This window comes from Apium graveolens, chromosome 3, assembly GCF_009905375.1.
Source record: "Apium graveolens cultivar Ventura chromosome 3, ASM990537v1, whole genome shotgun sequence".
NCBI lineage: Eukaryota > Viridiplantae > Streptophyta > Magnoliopsida > Apiales > Apiaceae > Apium > Apium graveolens.
This window is the reverse complement of record NC_133649.1, coordinates 242,831,957-242,850,248: the sequence shown is the minus strand read 5'-3', so window position 1 is coordinate 242,850,248 and position 18,292 is coordinate 242,831,957. Positions and strand designations below refer to the sequence as shown.

At 34.4% G+C, this 18,292-nt stretch overlaps 1 protein-coding gene across 1 annotated transcript; it reads right to left on the bottom strand.

Moving 5' to 3' along the window:
• Nucleotides 1-2,802: 2,802 nt before the first annotated feature.
• Nucleotides 2,803-8,484, bottom strand: LOC141713219 (uncharacterized). Its single transcript, XM_074516532.1, has 6 exons — nt 8,304-8,484; nt 8,177-8,203; nt 7,976-8,038; nt 3,493-3,571; nt 3,157-3,202; nt 2,803-3,076 (listed from the first exon to the last, which is right to left on the bottom strand). The coding sequence occupies exons 1-6, from the start codon at nt 8,343-8,345 to the stop codon at nt 3,067-3,069; spliced, it is 267 nt and encodes an 88-aa protein (XP_074372633.1). The 5' UTR covers nt 8,346-8,484; the 3' UTR covers nt 2,803-3,066.
• Nucleotides 8,485-18,292: the final 9,808 nt, after the last annotated feature.

The window sequence follows — 18,292 nt, the reverse complement described above, 5'->3', positions numbered from 1 at the left end:
ATTATACCTTCCCTTTAGAAGATACTATTTATTTTTCAAAACTGGAAAGAATTCATACTATTATGTCTAATTAAGTACTATAGTATTACAAATAATTCAAGAATTATATCAACTTAACAACTCACTCCTTTCCTCTAGGCATGACAAATTAATCCGATTCGACGGATATCCGATCCGAAATCTAAAGTTTTGGATATACCGAACCGAAATTTTGGATTTCAACTATACCGAACCGATACCCGATCCGAAATCCGAAATTAAATCCAAACCCGAAACCCGATTAAAATCCGACATATTTATTATAAATTATATGTCATATTTTGGTTGTAATACATATAATATACATATTTTTCTTGTATTATTTGAGTAATTGTAGATTAGTATCAAGATTGTCAACACTTATTTAGTGAATTATAACTTTTTATTTCAAAAATAAAAGATGTAAGATGTATTTTATATATATTTATAAAAAAATAATTTGTGATAAAATATTAAATTTAATGTTATCAACATATTTTAGATATTACTCACCGTGTCAACTTGTACAATATAATGTGTTTAATTACTTATCAGTTAATATATTTTAATTGTAACTATCATATAAATGTGATTAATAGTATTTGTATATATAAATAATATTAAATTTGACTACATTATTCATAATTTTGGATACCCGAAAAATACCCGATCCGATCCGAAACCTGACAGATTTGAAGTTGGATAACCCGAAAATATTTAAATTTAAATTTTATAATATCCAATCCGAACCCGACCCGTCGCCATCCCTAGTTACCTCTCCTGCCCAACAGAGCAAGTCCCCTGCACACAGTAAAATAATCTTTTATCATAATCTTGCCCTCCTGATAAAAAAAGATACACTATCTATATTTGAACCCCAAAGCATAAATATATACTCCCTCTATTTTTTATTATATGATATTTGACTTATATGCACACACTTTTAAGTGCTTAGATCGTATAGTTAAAATAATATTTTTTAATTATTTTTTTTATGAATAAAAATATATAACTAAAACTTTAATTTAAAAAAAGAAAATTTTAAAAAATATTATTTTATCCTATGCGGTCGAGAGAATTTAGAATTGTGTGCAAAAATATAAAAGAAAATAAATGGAGTAATTATAAGCAACGGTATCATATGTTTTAGGAAGAAGGTACGTGCTGAAACATGCACGTCCTTTCCATTCACGAGAAGCCTCGTTTTCCTGACCAGACTTTGCTTTACACAGATCTTACTATCCCCGAAAATTCCAAGCTTTTTACATTGATTTCTCGTTCTGGCATCATTGTTCACTTGCTTGATTCCATATAATACTCCCTCTGTCCCATTTAATTTTATACATTATTTTTTGGTACGGTTTTTAATATTCTTTTAAAACATAATTTCATAATATTTTTTAAATTTTTTTTTTCTGAATAAAAATTTTATATTTAAACTTTTAACAAAAAAATAATTTTTATAAAAACATTATGAATTAATACCTTATAAAAATCTTAAAATACGTGCAAATAGTTAACGTATAGAATATGTCACGGAGTATCTGTTACAGTCGGCTGCCCAGTTAGAAACATCTATCTATCTATCTAAGAATAGTTAATTTTTACCCATGTACATTCTTTTCGAAAAGTATGGACTGCATTCTTTTTGAATAGTTAAATTATGAAATTAAATACTCAGATCTGAGATAATCCACCCAAATTAGAACCTCAACTTCATGTACAGAGAAAAGAAAGAATATAGAACACACTCTTCGTAACTATTCCGAGACCTGAACCTCAACATCTTGGTTTCACCAGGAGTAAATTACCCACCAGCAACCTTGTTACAGTTGTGCCATTATACAATTGTTAAAATATATAGCAAATAATACTTTGTTGAATCTATTATAATACAAGTTACTTGGGAGATCATAATCTTCTCATATGTGAGAAGTTCTTGTATGTCCATAATATATTATTGTATTTGTTGATTCAAAAGATCAGTGGGGTAAAAATAACTTAAACAATGAGACATAACTAATGCTCTTCTCACCTTCCCTCAGTTTCCCCTGGTGGAAGATGGGGAATCAGAATACCTTTCACATTATATTCATCCTGAGTGATTAGTGAGTTGTTTTCCAGATGCAGACGCGTAAAATACTAACCTAATATTCAACCCACTGCTCATTTCCCTAATAATCCCGACTTCCTTCTATTTTTAATTTTATATACTTCACGATGTACTTTAACAGTTGTTCCCACAATCAACACAAGAACATCCACTTGATTCAAAACCAATGAGGGGTAAAAGCTCCGGGAGAAAAATTGATTTAACATGCCACAATGCATTACGAAACAAACTTGGCATAATATGCGGATGTTACCCATCTTGGGTTTTGCAACACATTAACTGAAAGTAAAAGCTCACAACCTCAACACATGTTCCATAAAAATTACTAGAAACGGTTATCTTCCTAATAATAACGCAAAAAAGGCCAGCATGTACTGGTGTTAGTTTTGACTTGTAACCACCAACCATCTCTCAGGTGTAGGACAGCATTTGCACAATCAAATCTATAGAGAGAGTCATGCAAGCTCAAACGTAGCACAGGGTATTAGGTTTGATCAGTATTCCATTGTCGTGCGCACTTTTGTCAGGAACATCAACAATAGATCATGCTCACTTCGTCACTTGACAAGACAGCATGTCACGATTGGTTCTTCATATAAATATATACAGAGTATTTAAGGTTTTTTTTTTGGGATGAGGGCACAATTCTTCAATAAATAAAAAAATTCAAGTTACCAACTTCCAATGTATCATTAAAATTTTCATAATATGTCAAGGGTAGTGCGCATACATGCCGGTCAAACGATGAAAAGAAAGGAAACAGATGAGCCACATATCATTAATATTACAAGGCCATAACAAACAACTAAATCGAGTTTCTACCTCATGTACGAGAAAATCTGAATGATGTAAACTGATAAGCTGACATACGGACATCAATCATTTGAAAAGCTAACCAACAGATCCGATGACAAAATATGATTTGCCAAAAGATATCATTTACCCCTGTAGAATATTACAAATAATTTTTTTTAAGTAGACGAAATAATACAACTTGGTCGGGAGAAGAGGGGAAAACCACTTACGTGTTCATCATCAATGTTATGTTGTCTCCTTTGAGCAAGATCCTCCCTGCACAGAAGTGGAAAAGACACTTTTAGTGTATGTTAAGTACACTAATGTTGTGTCTAACACTAAGAAACCAGTTTCCATGGGTGCAGTCTTCTTTTTAAGACTACTCTTTTGTTTCTTTGCATAATTATGTGGTTATTTACTTGAGAAAAGCATGTGCTTATGGATTTTCATATTTAAGATGTAACTTTTTACTACACTATGTTCTGATTATTCACTCCCGCAAAAAATATATACTCAAAATCTATCTCTGCCATTCAAATTTTAGAAATAAACATAAAAATACATACCAAGTGGTTTTCTGCTTTTCTTCTTGATACTGACTTCTTCAGCATCGTCCAGGACCAAATTCATGTACTCATCAAACCCCTGAAATTCCCAAATTCAGCATATCATAGACAAAAGTCCAAACTTATACAGACCCATATTAAATCGCACAAAGAACTATACACATCACTAGGCTTTACGATTCCAAATTTAGCATATAATTTTGCTCAAAAAAGATATAAGACTCGTTACTTTGTCATAGCTCATTACTTTCCAGTCTGCAGCTACAATATGATTATATGCATATAATGAAGTATATGAGTTCTTTAAAATCTACAGAAGCAGAATGTAAGCTCCCTTGGTTGAACATGATTTTGCATTGCACGAACATTAAGTTTTTGAAGTATTAATGTCTGCATCATTACAACTTTCAAAGTTAATCTACAGAAACATTTTGCATTCACTTGGTTTAGCAATAAAGGGGAAGGAATAGTCTGAAGTCAAGAAGTACACCAAATTCTAATGCTGCGTCTGATAAGGATGAATGGAATTAAAAATTATATTGTATACGAAACCTGAGATGGAAGAAAACGAGGTACGAGTGAAAAAACACAAGTGCCGATTTTATAAGATGAAAATTGTAAAAAGAATGTCAAAGTAAGGGAACATGTATTCTCATAATTAGAGCATCTCCAATAGAGGTTGCCAAGGGGTTGCCAAATCTTATGTGGCATGGCACCCTTGGTTGCCAACCTATTGGAGTTGTATGGTTGCCAAGAGGTTGTCAAAACTTGGCAACTTCCTAAAATAGTTAAAATACATATACAAATGCAAAAAGTTTATATCAATAATGCCTTTTTTAGCTTATGAGTCATTTACAATTTAATTTAAGGGACCACATAGGCAACAATTAAAGGTTACTAACTATTGGAGTAGAATGCTACCAAGTAGATATAAAATTGAGTAAAAATAAAATATTAATATATATAATGATTTGGCAAAGTTAGCAACTAGCTTGACAACCTCTTATGGTGATGCTGGACATCCCATTAAGAAGCCCAAAGAAACTATCTGGGAACAATATTTTAGGCTTTGTAAGCCCATTAATTAGAGTATTCTAGAATTACTTAATGATATTAGCAATGATTTACTAATTTAGGAGATAGCTATTTTTTAGGGTTTATTTAAGTTAGGAATATTGTTTAGGATTCTTATAAATATTGATTTATTATTGTAATCAAGGCCGATTATTATTTTGTGATATTGAAAAGTTGTGTTTTATTCTCTTGCGTGAGAATTATTTACCCCAAAACCCTACTTTTAACCCTAGCCCCCATCAAAGTGGTATCAAGAGCCTTCGTTCCTCCACCCATACTTCTGTCACCAGCAGCTTCCGGCAACCACCCATAGCCACCAGCAGCCTCCGGCAACCACCCGTAGCCACCAGCAGCCTCCGGCAGCCTCCAGCCAGCCGCCAACAGCCACCAAACAGCCTTGTTCCTGACATTACACACCGCTGAATCAACCTACATCACCCATTAAATCTTTACCCGATTATTTTCTCTCAGAACTTACATCAAACACTTAGCACACATACAATGGACTCACGGTTTCTGTCCCAGCCCACTTAGTTACAAAACGAAAGCCGTGCCTAATTTTGACAGTCCAGAAAAAAATGGTGAATGCTAAAGAGGTTAATGCAATGCTTAAAGAACATATTCAAGAACAAGAGGAGAAGATTGCAGAATTTAAACTCTCAATCAATGAGTTAAAAGAGCAGATGGCTACTATGATTAGGCAACAGGCCGCCATACAAAATAGTATGAATCAATTACTTGGTCGTGAACCAGAAAAAGAGCCGCCTAAACAACAAAAAATTCCTGCAAACGAGCCTTTGGATCAAGTCAGATGAGTAAAATTAGAGGTTCCTGAATTAAATGGAGATACTCTTAGAGATATTTTTCTTGATTGGTTACATAGTTTGGAAAGTTTCTTTCGATGGCACAACTTGAATGATGCAAGAAAAACTTATTTTAAGGAAGCTAAGCTACGAGGTACAACTCGCATGTGGTGGGATAAAAAAAAGGATAACAATCGTCGTGTTGGTAGAGGAGAAGTATTGTTGTGGGACGAGATGAAAGCTTCAATGCAACGTCATTTTCTGCCGACTAACTACAAGCAACAAAACCAAAACCATATCAAGTTCATCCAATTGAGGCAAGATAATCTTTCTGTGGCTAATTATACGAGTAATTTTTTTCACTTTTCCACTCATTCAGATTTCAGTCTTGATGAAAATTTCAGTCTTGATGAAAGTAGCTTGGTTAGCATGTATCGAACTGGTCTGATACCTGCTATTGCTAAAAGAATGTCTGGCAATCTTTATTACTCTTTAACTGATATAATGCAAGCTGCCCAACAAATTGAAGAAGAGTTGTTTGGTTTGGTAATTTTAGAGAAAATCTTGTCTCAGGTTACAAGTCACCTGGTTCGATGAGTGTTAATCAGGGACGAGTTTTGCCCCGCAACAGAATTCGTACAACAAAATCAACAAAGTTGAGTCATGAATGCTTTAACTGCAATGGGACGGGTCATAAATATTTTGAGTGTCCTTTATCAAAAACACCAAACATTCCAAAAAAAGGATAACAATTGTTGAAAAAGTAGAATGTCCTCCAGATGGTTATAACGAGATGACTGACGAGGACCAAAGAGCGTGTGATGAGTTGAAAAACTGTCTTGGAGCTTTGCGGTCATCACCCTTGGGCAACAACACTAAAGTTGTCCGTTCACATCATCGTCAACAGATATTTCAGACTAGAGCTACATGTTTTGGTAAAATCTGCTCTGTAATCATTGACACTGGTAGTTGTACAAATGTGATATCTAGTGATGCAGTTCAACGAAACGATAGGGTTTAAAGGTGGAACCTCATCCCGAGCCTTATGACATAGCATGAGTTGATAATAGGAAGTTGCGAGTTGTGTTCGGTGAAATTTTCAATTGGAAGGTTTAAAGACAAAGTTATGTGTGATGTCTTTCCTGTCAAATTGTGCAACATTATTTTGGGACGTCCATGGCTTTTCGACAATTATGTGCATCATGTTGCTCTCCCTACCACCTATTCTGTTGTCAAAGGAGGCACCATGTATACTTTTACTTGTGCTCGTTCTCATGTGCCACTCATACGACAGTCTCTGATACTTTGTCGTGTTCCTTCTACTCTTATTAACTCGACGGAGTCGTGTTCTTTTCGGCGGAAGAGAATTGATGCAGAAAATCCGATTAAGAAGCCCGCAAAAAAACTATTTGGTAACAATATTTTAGGCTTCGGAAGCCCGTTAATTAGAGTATTCTAGAATTACTTAATGATATTAGAAATGATTTATTAATTTAGGGAATAGCTATCTTTTAGGGTTTATTTAAATTAGGATTCTTATAAATATTGATTAATTATTGTAATCAACGCAGATTATTATTTTGTGATATTGAAAAGTTGTGTTTTATTCTCTTGCGTGAGAATTATTTACCCCAAAACCCTACTTTTAACCCTAGCCCCCATCAGTGGGTTCCGGTATATCGGAAGGAATGAAATGGAATAAGGAATTAGAAATATTTTCCATGTAATAAATTCCATTTCATTCAGATCAGACCATGAGAAGATTGGCATTTATGAAGAAAACAAGTAAAGAAAAGTGCATGGGAAGTTATTTCGTGTTAGGTGGTTTTAGCTCTAGCTTAAATTTTGTATAATTGGAATGAGGACGGAAAACTAGTTCAAATTTTACAACCCTTGTTTGGGAAAAAAATTTAGATGGAGGGTTGGGTTTGTAGGGGTTGATAGAGGGGTTCATGAGGTATCTCACCCTATTCAAATTAGTCACTGTTTCAACACCCCAAATCGGGGTGTTGGGGTCTTGTGAGAGAGTGTCCTAATACTCTTGCTTTTTGTTATTTCTCAACTGCTATAGCCCTCTTTTTTTGTTTCAGTTTTTTAAATTTTTTATACAAATTGAAGTCTCAAATTCAGGTTATATTACATAATTATTTATTCATCACACTTACATAAATAATTTGATCACAGATACATTTATAACAAAATATATCTTAAAATTAATAAAATTTAACTTTAAAATTTAATTTATAATTTACTTTTACTTGAAAAAATATATTTTTACAAATCTTACCTCCTCGACCTTCACCCAAACTTGATAGGCTTGAATCATTTCTTTTAAACCCGTACATCCAAACATGGTAGGGGTTCAACCCGACCCATCCCTTACCAACCCAACCTTTCCCATGCTAACCCAACCTAACCCTTCCCTCCCCAACCCCCAATCCAAACATACCCTAAAGAGCATAGTATTTCTGTTAACAACAAGCAGGCATTTGATTTATGCACGGACACTTTACAATGTGATATTATCATAGATTATAAGAAACACGGAAAACAACAAAAAAACACATGAAAAAGGGGTATTGGAGTTGTAAAAAAGGAGAGATTACAATGATTCGGCCTTCAATCCTCAAATCCTTCTGCTCGAAAAGCCATATCTGAATGCGCGCTTTCTGTACAAAAACATTAATCCGAAAACGAAATTAAAAAAAAAAAAATCACTAATTAATAAGAGCAGTAGTACTAGTACTAAGAATAAATAAAAAAAACACAAAGAGGAAGAAAGTACGAAAAGGCGAGACGAGACTTACGCTTTGGAGAAACCTAAAAATCAGGTTCTGAAATCAAACAATTCAAAAACAAAAAAACGAAACATAATTGTAAGAATAAATTGGTTAAAATTAGTAGAAAGAATAAAAAGTTTAGGGGGGGGGTTACAATGGGCTGGGTCATAATCCTCTGGACTTTGGTGCTCGCCATGGCTGATACTGTATAGTTCGATCTGTTTTTTGTCACCCCCAAGTGATGGATCAAATTGATAGCCTCCTCCTCCTGCTGCTGCTATATTTATGTATGTATGTATAAACCCTAACCAAACAAAGACCACGGCTTGGAATGAAAAAATGACAAAAATAACTGATTTTTGAAAAAATTTAACAAAAATAGGCATTCTGAAAAAAGTGGTCAATTTTGGCCGATTGAATACTCCACTGTCAGTTGGGTATCCCAATTTGTATAAGATACTCCACTGTAGTTAGGTATTTCATATATGGAATACTCCACTGTCCAAGATATCTTTATATAAAGTGGATACTCCACTGTATCCACTGACAGTTGGTATCCCATCGGCCAAAGTTGGCCAACTTTTCAGAAATTAGTTATTTTTATCAATTTTGTGTAAAAATAGGTTAAATTTGTCCAACACCCACTTGGAATTGGGGCTTTACTTTTCCCGCACTCCCTTTTATTTAGTATGGTGGCTAAATAAAATATAGTAAAATTTTACTTTATGCCGTAAGCCGAAATTACCGGTATAACCTTGACTCTCTTTGTGTTCAACTGAAAACTTCGTGCATTTAATACATCATTTATTAATTTTGCATTATTTACAATTTCAAGTATGCTAATAAACGAATAAAAATTATTTGGAGTATATAAGGCTTCTTTCATTATCATTTAAAAATTGTAATTAAGTAAAAACAAGTAGCCTATTTTAAATTTTTTAGCTATGGCTTATATATACAAGTTTTGATAAATCAAATTTATTTTATAAACAAAAATATTAACATTAATGTCAAGCTTAATAATCTTATTTTAATATTGAAATTAGACTCAACATTTTTTGACACCACAGCTTACACGATACGAAACAATACAAAAATTTAGTGTTTTGTTGTTTTAGTACACGACATGAAAGTACACGGTCGAGATTTATTGTCAATTTTGTGTTTTCCTTCGAATACACGACACGACACGACACGACACGAAGTATAAAACTATAAACAAAATTCCTAATTAAATATTAATAATTATAATGAATAAAATGTATATTTATAATAAATATATGCATATTTTTTTGAAAATAATGATTACTTTTATAATAGTGTATATAAATATGGTCTAAATTTAAATGTTTCATATATTTTTTAAAACTTTTACCAAAAAATCTTATATTTTTAATTAATTAATTAACTAATTAAAATTTATATTATTTTCTAATTTTATACAACTTATACAAGATGAAACAAATAGAAATTAAAATAAACAAATTCTAAACATATCAATTTTATATTTAACATTTAAATATACGAAACACAAATATATGCTACACGGAAACAAACTGCACAGATAATTAATTAAGGTCTAATTGAAAGTACATGGCCTATATATTAGCGTTACTGCGCACTAGGGAAAAACATGCCCCCACAGTATTGATGGTAGCCACTCAAATGTCATTTAATAGGTTAGCACTACATTCAATAAGCATGCTGGTTTCATTACTACATAAACTAAAAATTTATTACACTTAACATCACCCTTATTTTATCATCTTCGTCTTTTTTTTATTTATGAAAACTAGTTCAAAAATAATATTCGATTTTTTTGTATTTTTTATCTGATTTTAATCATTCTGAAATTATTAATAATAAATCAAGGAGTTTAAAAAACCGCTCTCTCGTTAAACATGTTTCCTCAATGAAGCCGCTCTCTCATTATTCAATAATTTAATATCATAAGATTATATTATTTATTAGTTAATAATTAATTTAATACATTTTTTATTTCATAATTTAAAAAATTACAAAATACGAGATGCGACACCTCACCGGCTTCATGGCCTTCGTCTTTTCCTTTACATCAATATACTTAAAAATATTGAGAAAACATATTTTTAGAAATACTTGTCTTTGTAATACTTTATTTTTATATGCTAAAATTTAAAAGAAAAATTTGAGTAAAATATAATATAATAAGTTGATTTTAGGAGAACGTGGAGAAATAGTATTGATAAAAAAAATTAGATGTACATATATAGGGTTGCAATCCATGAAGGGCTCGCTTAGACAGAGATCGGTAGAGAACCATTATTTAAAAAAATATAAATATATAATTTATTTCATTTTTCATCATATATAGTTATAAATTTTAATTACCAAATTTAAAAAGAAGTTGCACAATTTTTTAATCTAATTATTGAAATTTGATGAAATAATTTAAAGTGGTTCTGTAGTAGAATCACAGTAAACTCACACTTATCCAAAATTATTCCATAATATAATCAAATTTAAAATCAATTAATTTTTTCAAATTTCAGTTGTTAAACATTTTATTATATTTAAATATAATTATTATTTTACATTAACAACAAATTTGATGAAATTTTATAATAGAATTAAGGGTTCTCTACGATTCTCTATATAAAAGTGTTCTCTCTTGAAGAAAGACCTATATACCTATATATAGGTCATTCTTCTATAGAGGGCTGACTTATATGGAGGTTTAGAGAAAACCTCTTCCTTTAATGTAGACTTTTTGATTAAAAATTGATTAACGGTCCAGAATATTTGATATTAAATATTAAAATTTATGAACTTTGATAATTGTATCTATAAATTGATAGTTACATACACGAAATACACGCTTAACGTTGATACTCTTCGGCGAGCTCTCTCAGGCAATTCCTATCACTTCTTTGTGTTTTCAATCATCTCTTTTTTGTTTTATATTATCTCTCTCATTGTATATGTAAGAACCCTGATTTCTGTAATATTTTAAAACTGCAGTGAATAGTAACTGGAACTAATTATGTAGTACGTATGGAGTTTATCACAAATATGAATAGTGGAATTTTGGAAATCCGAGATCATATTCTTGTTTATCGAGGAAAATAAGTGAATGTAAAAGCCGTCGGAATTCGAAGATTTACGATTTTACTACGTGTTTTCGTATCCGTAAGGAATGGCGTAGAACCGAGAATACTACGTGAAATAAATATTATATCAATGTGTTTCTATGATCAATAGAAAGGAATAGAATTGGTTAAAGGATTATAAGCAATAAAAAGAATTCACTACGAAAAGAAATGTTATACGATTAAACTATCGGAATGGAACAACAATCGCGTGTACGATAAATAATCGAATGAGAAATTAATTCCATGCAAGTTGGCCATGCAAAACCAAGCTAACTAGTAGTTAGGAGATGTAACTAGGGAATTAGAAGCTAACTAGAATAGTAAGTGAATAGTTAGTGAATAGTAATTGGGAGACAAGAAGGTACAAGGCCATACCTCCCCATTTCTACTCATCTAAATTGTCAACCAAGCCATTTCTTTTGCTGATTATTATGCCCATATAAACACTCTATCAAACCCATCTTATACACTCCACCACTTCAACAAAAAAATCAAGCCAAACCCCCCCCCCATCTCTCTCGTTACTCTCGGCTGCTTCATGCAGAAAAGAGGAAGAGTCCTCTTCTTCACTTCACTTCTCCATCATTCATTCCCTCTATTAAAAATTCTATAAAAATTCCCAAAGCTTCCTTACATCCTAGTAAAGGCATGTCTATGATTTCATGGCCAAATTCTTAATGGTTTGTGAGAAACAAATTCTTCAAGTTCAAAAACTTTATGGACTGTTTTGACTAACTTGGTTTCTTGGTTTTGTTTCTTAAGGATCTAGCCCTTCTAAGTGTTTTTCAAGCAAACCAAGCCCTAATCATCTTAGTACTAACCCTCCTAGTGCTCAAGAAGGTATAACTTCGAACTCTTTAAAGTTTTAAGGGTGGGTTTAAGAGTTATTTATGATGTAGTGTCAAGATCCAAGAGTTTGTGTATGTGTAAGGTTGTTTTGCTCATATTCTTACTAAGTACTTGAGTTTTTGAGTTGTGATGCTTGTATGTGATGCTAGATAAAGTATATAAGGTGTATGTGGGTGGATCTTGAGAAGTAAGAAGGGTTGTATTGGTCATAAGTAGTGATTGTGTCAAGAACAAGTAGTAGAAATGGAATGTGGAGCTTATTGCATTTGGTCTGCCTTCTGCAGTGTATTCGGCCATGTAATTGTTTGAAATTTGTGAGTCACTGGCCATGAATGGGTAGATCTTGATTTTTAGTTTCTGTACATGTGTGGATCGTCATGAGGGGATTTACGGTTTAGAATGTTATGACCGTTTTAGTGTAGAGCGTTCATACGAAAAGCCAACTGCACATAGGCCACTTGCTTGACAATTTTGAAAGGCTAAAAATGATTTTGGAATTTTGGAAAAATCATGATAATTAAATAATGCAGCAAGGAAGACTGTCCAAAAAGAATTTTAAGAAAATATTAATTTTTCGATTTTATAAAAATGTTTTAGTGAAGTGAATCGATAATCGCGTACTAACTAAGATCGTTGGTTATTGATTTTAGATCGCCAACAAAAGCCCCGAAACCATACCACTCCTAGCACTCGAGGCAAGTTTACGAAACCCTAACACAAATTATCCATGCTATATATACTGTTGTGATATTGATGCCATGATTTACAGTTTGAAAATATATGCTTGTCTGTGAAATCAATACATTCCAATTATGCGATTGTTTACGAAAACAAACTTCGTTTTATACGAGTATGAGAGATTGAAACGTAATTTTAATATAATACAAGATAGTGAGAGTCGGAGATATTTTTAAATCGATTTAATCCCGGAACGAGCCGGACGCGGAAGATTTCGATTTCAATAAACAAAGTACTTTCGCGTAACATACATATTAAGCGAACGATTGAGATTTGATTTATAACTAAAAGAGATAATCGAATATTCACTCAAGGGATATCCTATTTGATTATTTATTTATAAGTAATACCAAAAGAGTTACTAAAATATCCGGAAAATACTTAAAGAGATATTGAAAAGTTTTTATATCCATTCACTCTATCTAAAACGTATGTAACCATTCGAAGGGTAATTATAAAATGTCAAATCTTGTCTTAAATATTTAATCAAGTTTTTTTTTCAATTCATTGAACCTTATTGAGAAACATTTTGTACTTAAGGTTTTATCAATTCATTGAACCCTTCTTAAAAATATTATGAGGCCGTAAATATTTAATATTACCGTACTTCTAAAAATCATTTAAAAATAGACATAGTTCCCAAGGATACTTTCTAAATTTTTCAAAATTCTCGGAAGAGATCAATCATCTGAAACTTATCAAAACCTTAGGGAACTTAGTCTAGAAGCATAAGGGTTTTGCTTCCTCGCTCAATGAAAAACAAGTGAACAATATATGTAAAACTCTACTACAGATAATAGTTTGAAAATGATTTTAAACTCAAAACTCCGACAACTCCCAAGGATCAATTGGATTAAAAGCGATGAATAGATTATCATATTTAAAGGTCAACTTAGAACGATCTATTCCTTCGATAAAGGATTTTATGTAAATGATATAATTGTTTTGGGACTGGAATGTGGCCTACCCGGCACGGAGAGGTATCGGGTAGTGACCAAGCGCGGAGTGGCGCAGTATACAGTTATATGGTCTCTGTGACCATTGACTTTCGGACTTGCACGGAAATGGGAAACCATCGTGTAATGTCTTGATAAGCCCAAAGGTGGCTAGGTTTTTATTCCTTCTACTAGTAGAGAAAATTTTGTATTCGGCTGATCACCGGTACGTGGTTTATTCCAGTATAGTCCCTTTCCTCCACTTTGGATAAATTGTTGTGAAACCTACAGCAGAAGGCCGATAAGGCTGAGTTTTAAATAAGGTTGTTGATGAATATATATCGCATCCATTCGAGAATCTTGGTTCAAGCATCATATTGAGATTTTGAGATGAAATGAGTACGAGTATAAACTGATTAAACTGATACATTTAAAGTTGAGTTTTTCATAAAATTGACAAGCATATAAACTTTTAGAAACCTTGGATATACAATGCTTAATGGTTGTTTTTCCCTAAATGATCATATTTAAATAATGGATATCTATATCTTGCTGAGCATTAGTGCTCACTCTTACTTTTATAAATATCATATCACAACAGATTATCAGCATGGCCCGAACCAGGACGACTGCCCGCAAGCGGGTAGGGGACGCACGTGAGTACCGTAGACTGTTCGTCCGCCAGCCACATCAGGTAGACGAATAGAGATAGTTTCCTTTTGAGTACTTGAACCAAGACTATTTGTGACCCGAGCCAGTCTCATGTAGAGCTGTTCTCGGCGTTCACTCTTTTGAGATAATTTCCTTTGGTCTATAATAACTTAAATACTTTAACGTTAATTTAGTAATGTTTCTGAACATATAACCTGTGTGTGTGTGTGAGTTTGGTTAAAAGGTCGAGTAATGATGAGAAAAGAGGATTAATTATTTATTAGACAATATTAAGTGATCGTAACAACCCTGAATTCCCGACCTTGAATTTGGGGGTGTTACAGAAATGGTATCAGAGCCCTAGGTTATAAGTCTCAGAAACATTAGGGTGAGTCATCTGAATCAATGAACTAGAACTCGCATAGAGTTCGTAGTCGGACTACGAGGGTAGCACTGACATTAAGAACCCTTAGGGGTGATTTAAGTATCCAAGGATAGTAATGCGTGTGTTAAATGACTTGTAGGTACCCGATGTGTTAGACCCTGAGGCTGTAGAGGCGTACGAGAGAGAGCATGATGAGGCCCTTTTAGCTGAGGCCGAGGTAGGTGACCCTGCCCCCACTGTGGGCTTAGAAGTATTCGAGTACCCGGAGACTGACCCTGAGGAGGACCCCACTGAGCTAGACACTGAGATAGCCCCTCCTGAGGATATTCCATACGGCAGCACGGAGGTTCCATCTCCAGAGATGATGAGGGTGGATGTGCATCAGAGGTCGATAGAGCGTTTGTTAGATCGGATCTCAGCAGTCCATGCTCGAGTCACTGAGCTCGAGAATGAGACGGGAGTAGCAGATTTGATGGATAGGATGATAGCTCTGCAGGCCAGAGTCACTGCGCAGACTGAGGAGTTAGAGGCGGAGTTGGGGGCAGCCACCCCAGTGAGGACACCTACCCCACCCCCTGTACCAGTTAGTCCCGCACGGACTGAGACCGACGACGGTATGGACCCTATTCTTGACGGTGTGGCAGCGACTCCTGCATATTCCCCACTACCACCACCCATACCAGTCATATCCCTAGCAGATCACGATTGGGTGGTAGGTCGCTATGCTACTGATTTGACAGTGGCCGAGGCCCGTATTACCGAGCTGAGGGACCAGCTTTCCATCGAGCGACACATGAGGATAGAGGCCCGAGGCAGGCGAGGATACCCCAGCGCCCGACGCTTGCGCAGGATCATTCGTCGCATAGAGCAGAGGACCCTCGGTAGGATTCACCGCTTATTCCCACAGCGTGACTTGGTGAGTAGGCGCGAGGTTATCAAGATTGTGGTCCACGCTATGAGGCGGATTTGTGATGTTGCTCGTGGCTAGTAGACACTGTTAGTAGTTGGTTGTTGTTCCTCAGCAGTGGCACTTAGTTGTTTTGTGATAGTTGTTTTGGGTTGTTATCTTTGATAGTGCCACCAGCTAAGGATTATTGTATTAAGGTAGATTGTACTTTTATTATTTAGTATGTTGTACCCAGACCTGGCGTATGGCCAAATTATGTATAATTATCGTGTTGATTAGTTACGATTTCTAGATTGTAGTTTAATCTTCTTTCATACCTGCATAATTACATACTGTCATAACAAATCAGGAAGTATGAGGATTGGCAAATGAAAACAACCTAAATAAGTTTATGTAACAGGAAAATGCCGCCAAGGAGAATAACAACAAGAACTCGCCCGGCTGCATCTGGCGGCCAGGGCAGTAATAATGAACAAGGGCGTCGAGTAAGACCCCACCATTAAGAATTAACAAAGAACGAAATGAGTATGATGATGAAGACTATGAAGACTCAGAGGCTGAAGATACTCAGGGATAGAAATGCCAGTGAACCCTATGGAGCAGTTTGTAGAATTTCTGAGGCAAAACCTGCAACAGCAACGACCACCCCAGCAGCCCCAGCAGGCCATGGCTAATGTATTTAAATCTTTTAAGTCGGTCAAGCCCCCAGAGTTTCACGGTGTTGCTGACCCATTTCAGGCCAAGGCTTGGCTGAAAGAGGTAGAAAAGACCTTTGAGCGAATTGGCACTGAGGAAGCCCACAAGACTAATGTCGCCACTTATCTCTTAAAGGGTGAGGCTAACTATTGGTGAGAAGCCAAGAAAAATATGGAGCCCCAAGGGATTGTCACTTGGGAAAGATTCACTGAGTTGTTTTTAAAGAAGTATGTCCCCAAGTTTATGGAGATTCAGATGCAGCGAAAGTTCCTAGAGTTGAAACAAGAAAACATGAGCGTAGCGGAATATGAAGCTAAGTTCACAGAATTATCGAGGTTTGTGCCACAACTGGTGGGCATCGAAGAGCAAAAGGCTGAGAGATTTCAACAGGGATTATAAAGCGCTTTGATTTTATACTAATCGGATTATTAAGTGTTTTTAAAGATTAAGCGGTCTTATAAACGGATTAAGCGATCATTAAGCGCATTAAACGGCCATTAAGAGGTCAAACCGATTTTGACTTATCAAAATTTTAATTCTAAATATTAATATTTATTTTAGTAAAACAATGATCTTGATTAAAAAATTAAAAATATATATTATTTTAAGAAAAATCTTTGTTTGTATTATAGATATTTTATTTATTTTCATTATTTTAGTATTACACATGTTATTATTATAATTCAAATTTTAAATAAATATTATTATCCGCTGATAGGCCCGCTTAAAATTCCGCCAATGTGCTATTTGATTCTGGAGCTACTAAGTCTTTCGTATCTAAGGAATTTGCTGAAAAATTGAACTTAAAAGTGGAACCTTTAAAAGAATCTTTGCAAGTGGAAATAGCTAATCAAGAGATTATCCATGTAAATCAAGTTTATGCTAACTGCAACCTAGAATTAGGTGGAGTAAGATACCCAGTAGATTTAATTCCCTTTCGACTAGGGGAGTTTGATGTGATATTAGGAATGGATTGGCTATCTAGAAACCATGCCCAGATTGATTGTGAGGGGAAGAAAGTAAAATTGAAAACACCTAGTGGTAAGAGTATAATAATTAAGGGGCAACGACAAACCAAGAAATTTCTAACTATGGTGCAGACCAAGAGACTTTTAAGGCAAGGATGTGAGGCCTACTTGGCTCACGTGGTGGATACCAAACGAGAAACCCCTGAGATCCACACCATACCTGTAGTTAATGAGTTTGAGGATATATTACCCAAGGATCTTCCCGGACTAACCCCGGATCGGGAGATAGAATTTGCCATTGATTTAGCTCCCGGTACGGCATCAGTATCAAAGGCCCCGTATCGTTTGGCCCCCGTCGAAATGAAAGAGTTGGCTGATCAACTGCAAGATCTATTGGATAAAGGAATGATTAGACCGAGCGTATCCCCGTGGGGTGCACCCGTACTGTAATATCCGGGATATATCGTGTAATTATTTTTGCTATTAAATAATTATTATGTGTGTTCAGTATCTATTCTGTGAGTTAATTGTTAAGCGTTATCTGTACTTGGATATTCAAAAGTAATATTAATTGAGTATTTTAATTTTTATATGTCCAAAATAAAATATAGATGATTGTCATATCTTCCTAATTATTTTTATGTTGATTTATGGATTTATAAGGATCATATGAAATTTATAAAATCTTTTTCCGAGTATTTAAAATCTCTTTTATAAAAATAGGAACCAACCGACGTCACCCGTTGTTACGTTTTTGGAACCCGAAACTCTTCCGAGAACTCCTTCCTAACCTAATTGTAATATTCCGAGCATATTCCATGTTTTGACTTTTTCGATCCGGCGTACGGTTTGTTCTGCGCGGGTCCCAGCGCAACATTTTCGA

Excerpts from the sequence above, each read along its gene's own strand:
- LOC141713219 (XM_074516532.1), bottom strand. The coding sequence starts at position 8,345 with ATGGCGAGCACCAAAGTCCAGAGGATTATGACCCAGCCCATT. Across the intron at positions 8,039-8,176 it reads TTTTTAGGTTTCTCCAAAGC|AAAGCGCGCATTCAGATATG; the intron begins GTAAGTCTCGTC and ends GTTTTTGTACAG. Across the intron at positions 3,203-3,492 it reads GAAAAGCAGAAAACCACTTG|GGAGGATCTTGCTCAAAGGA; the intron begins GTATGTATTTTT and ends ACTTCTGTGCAG.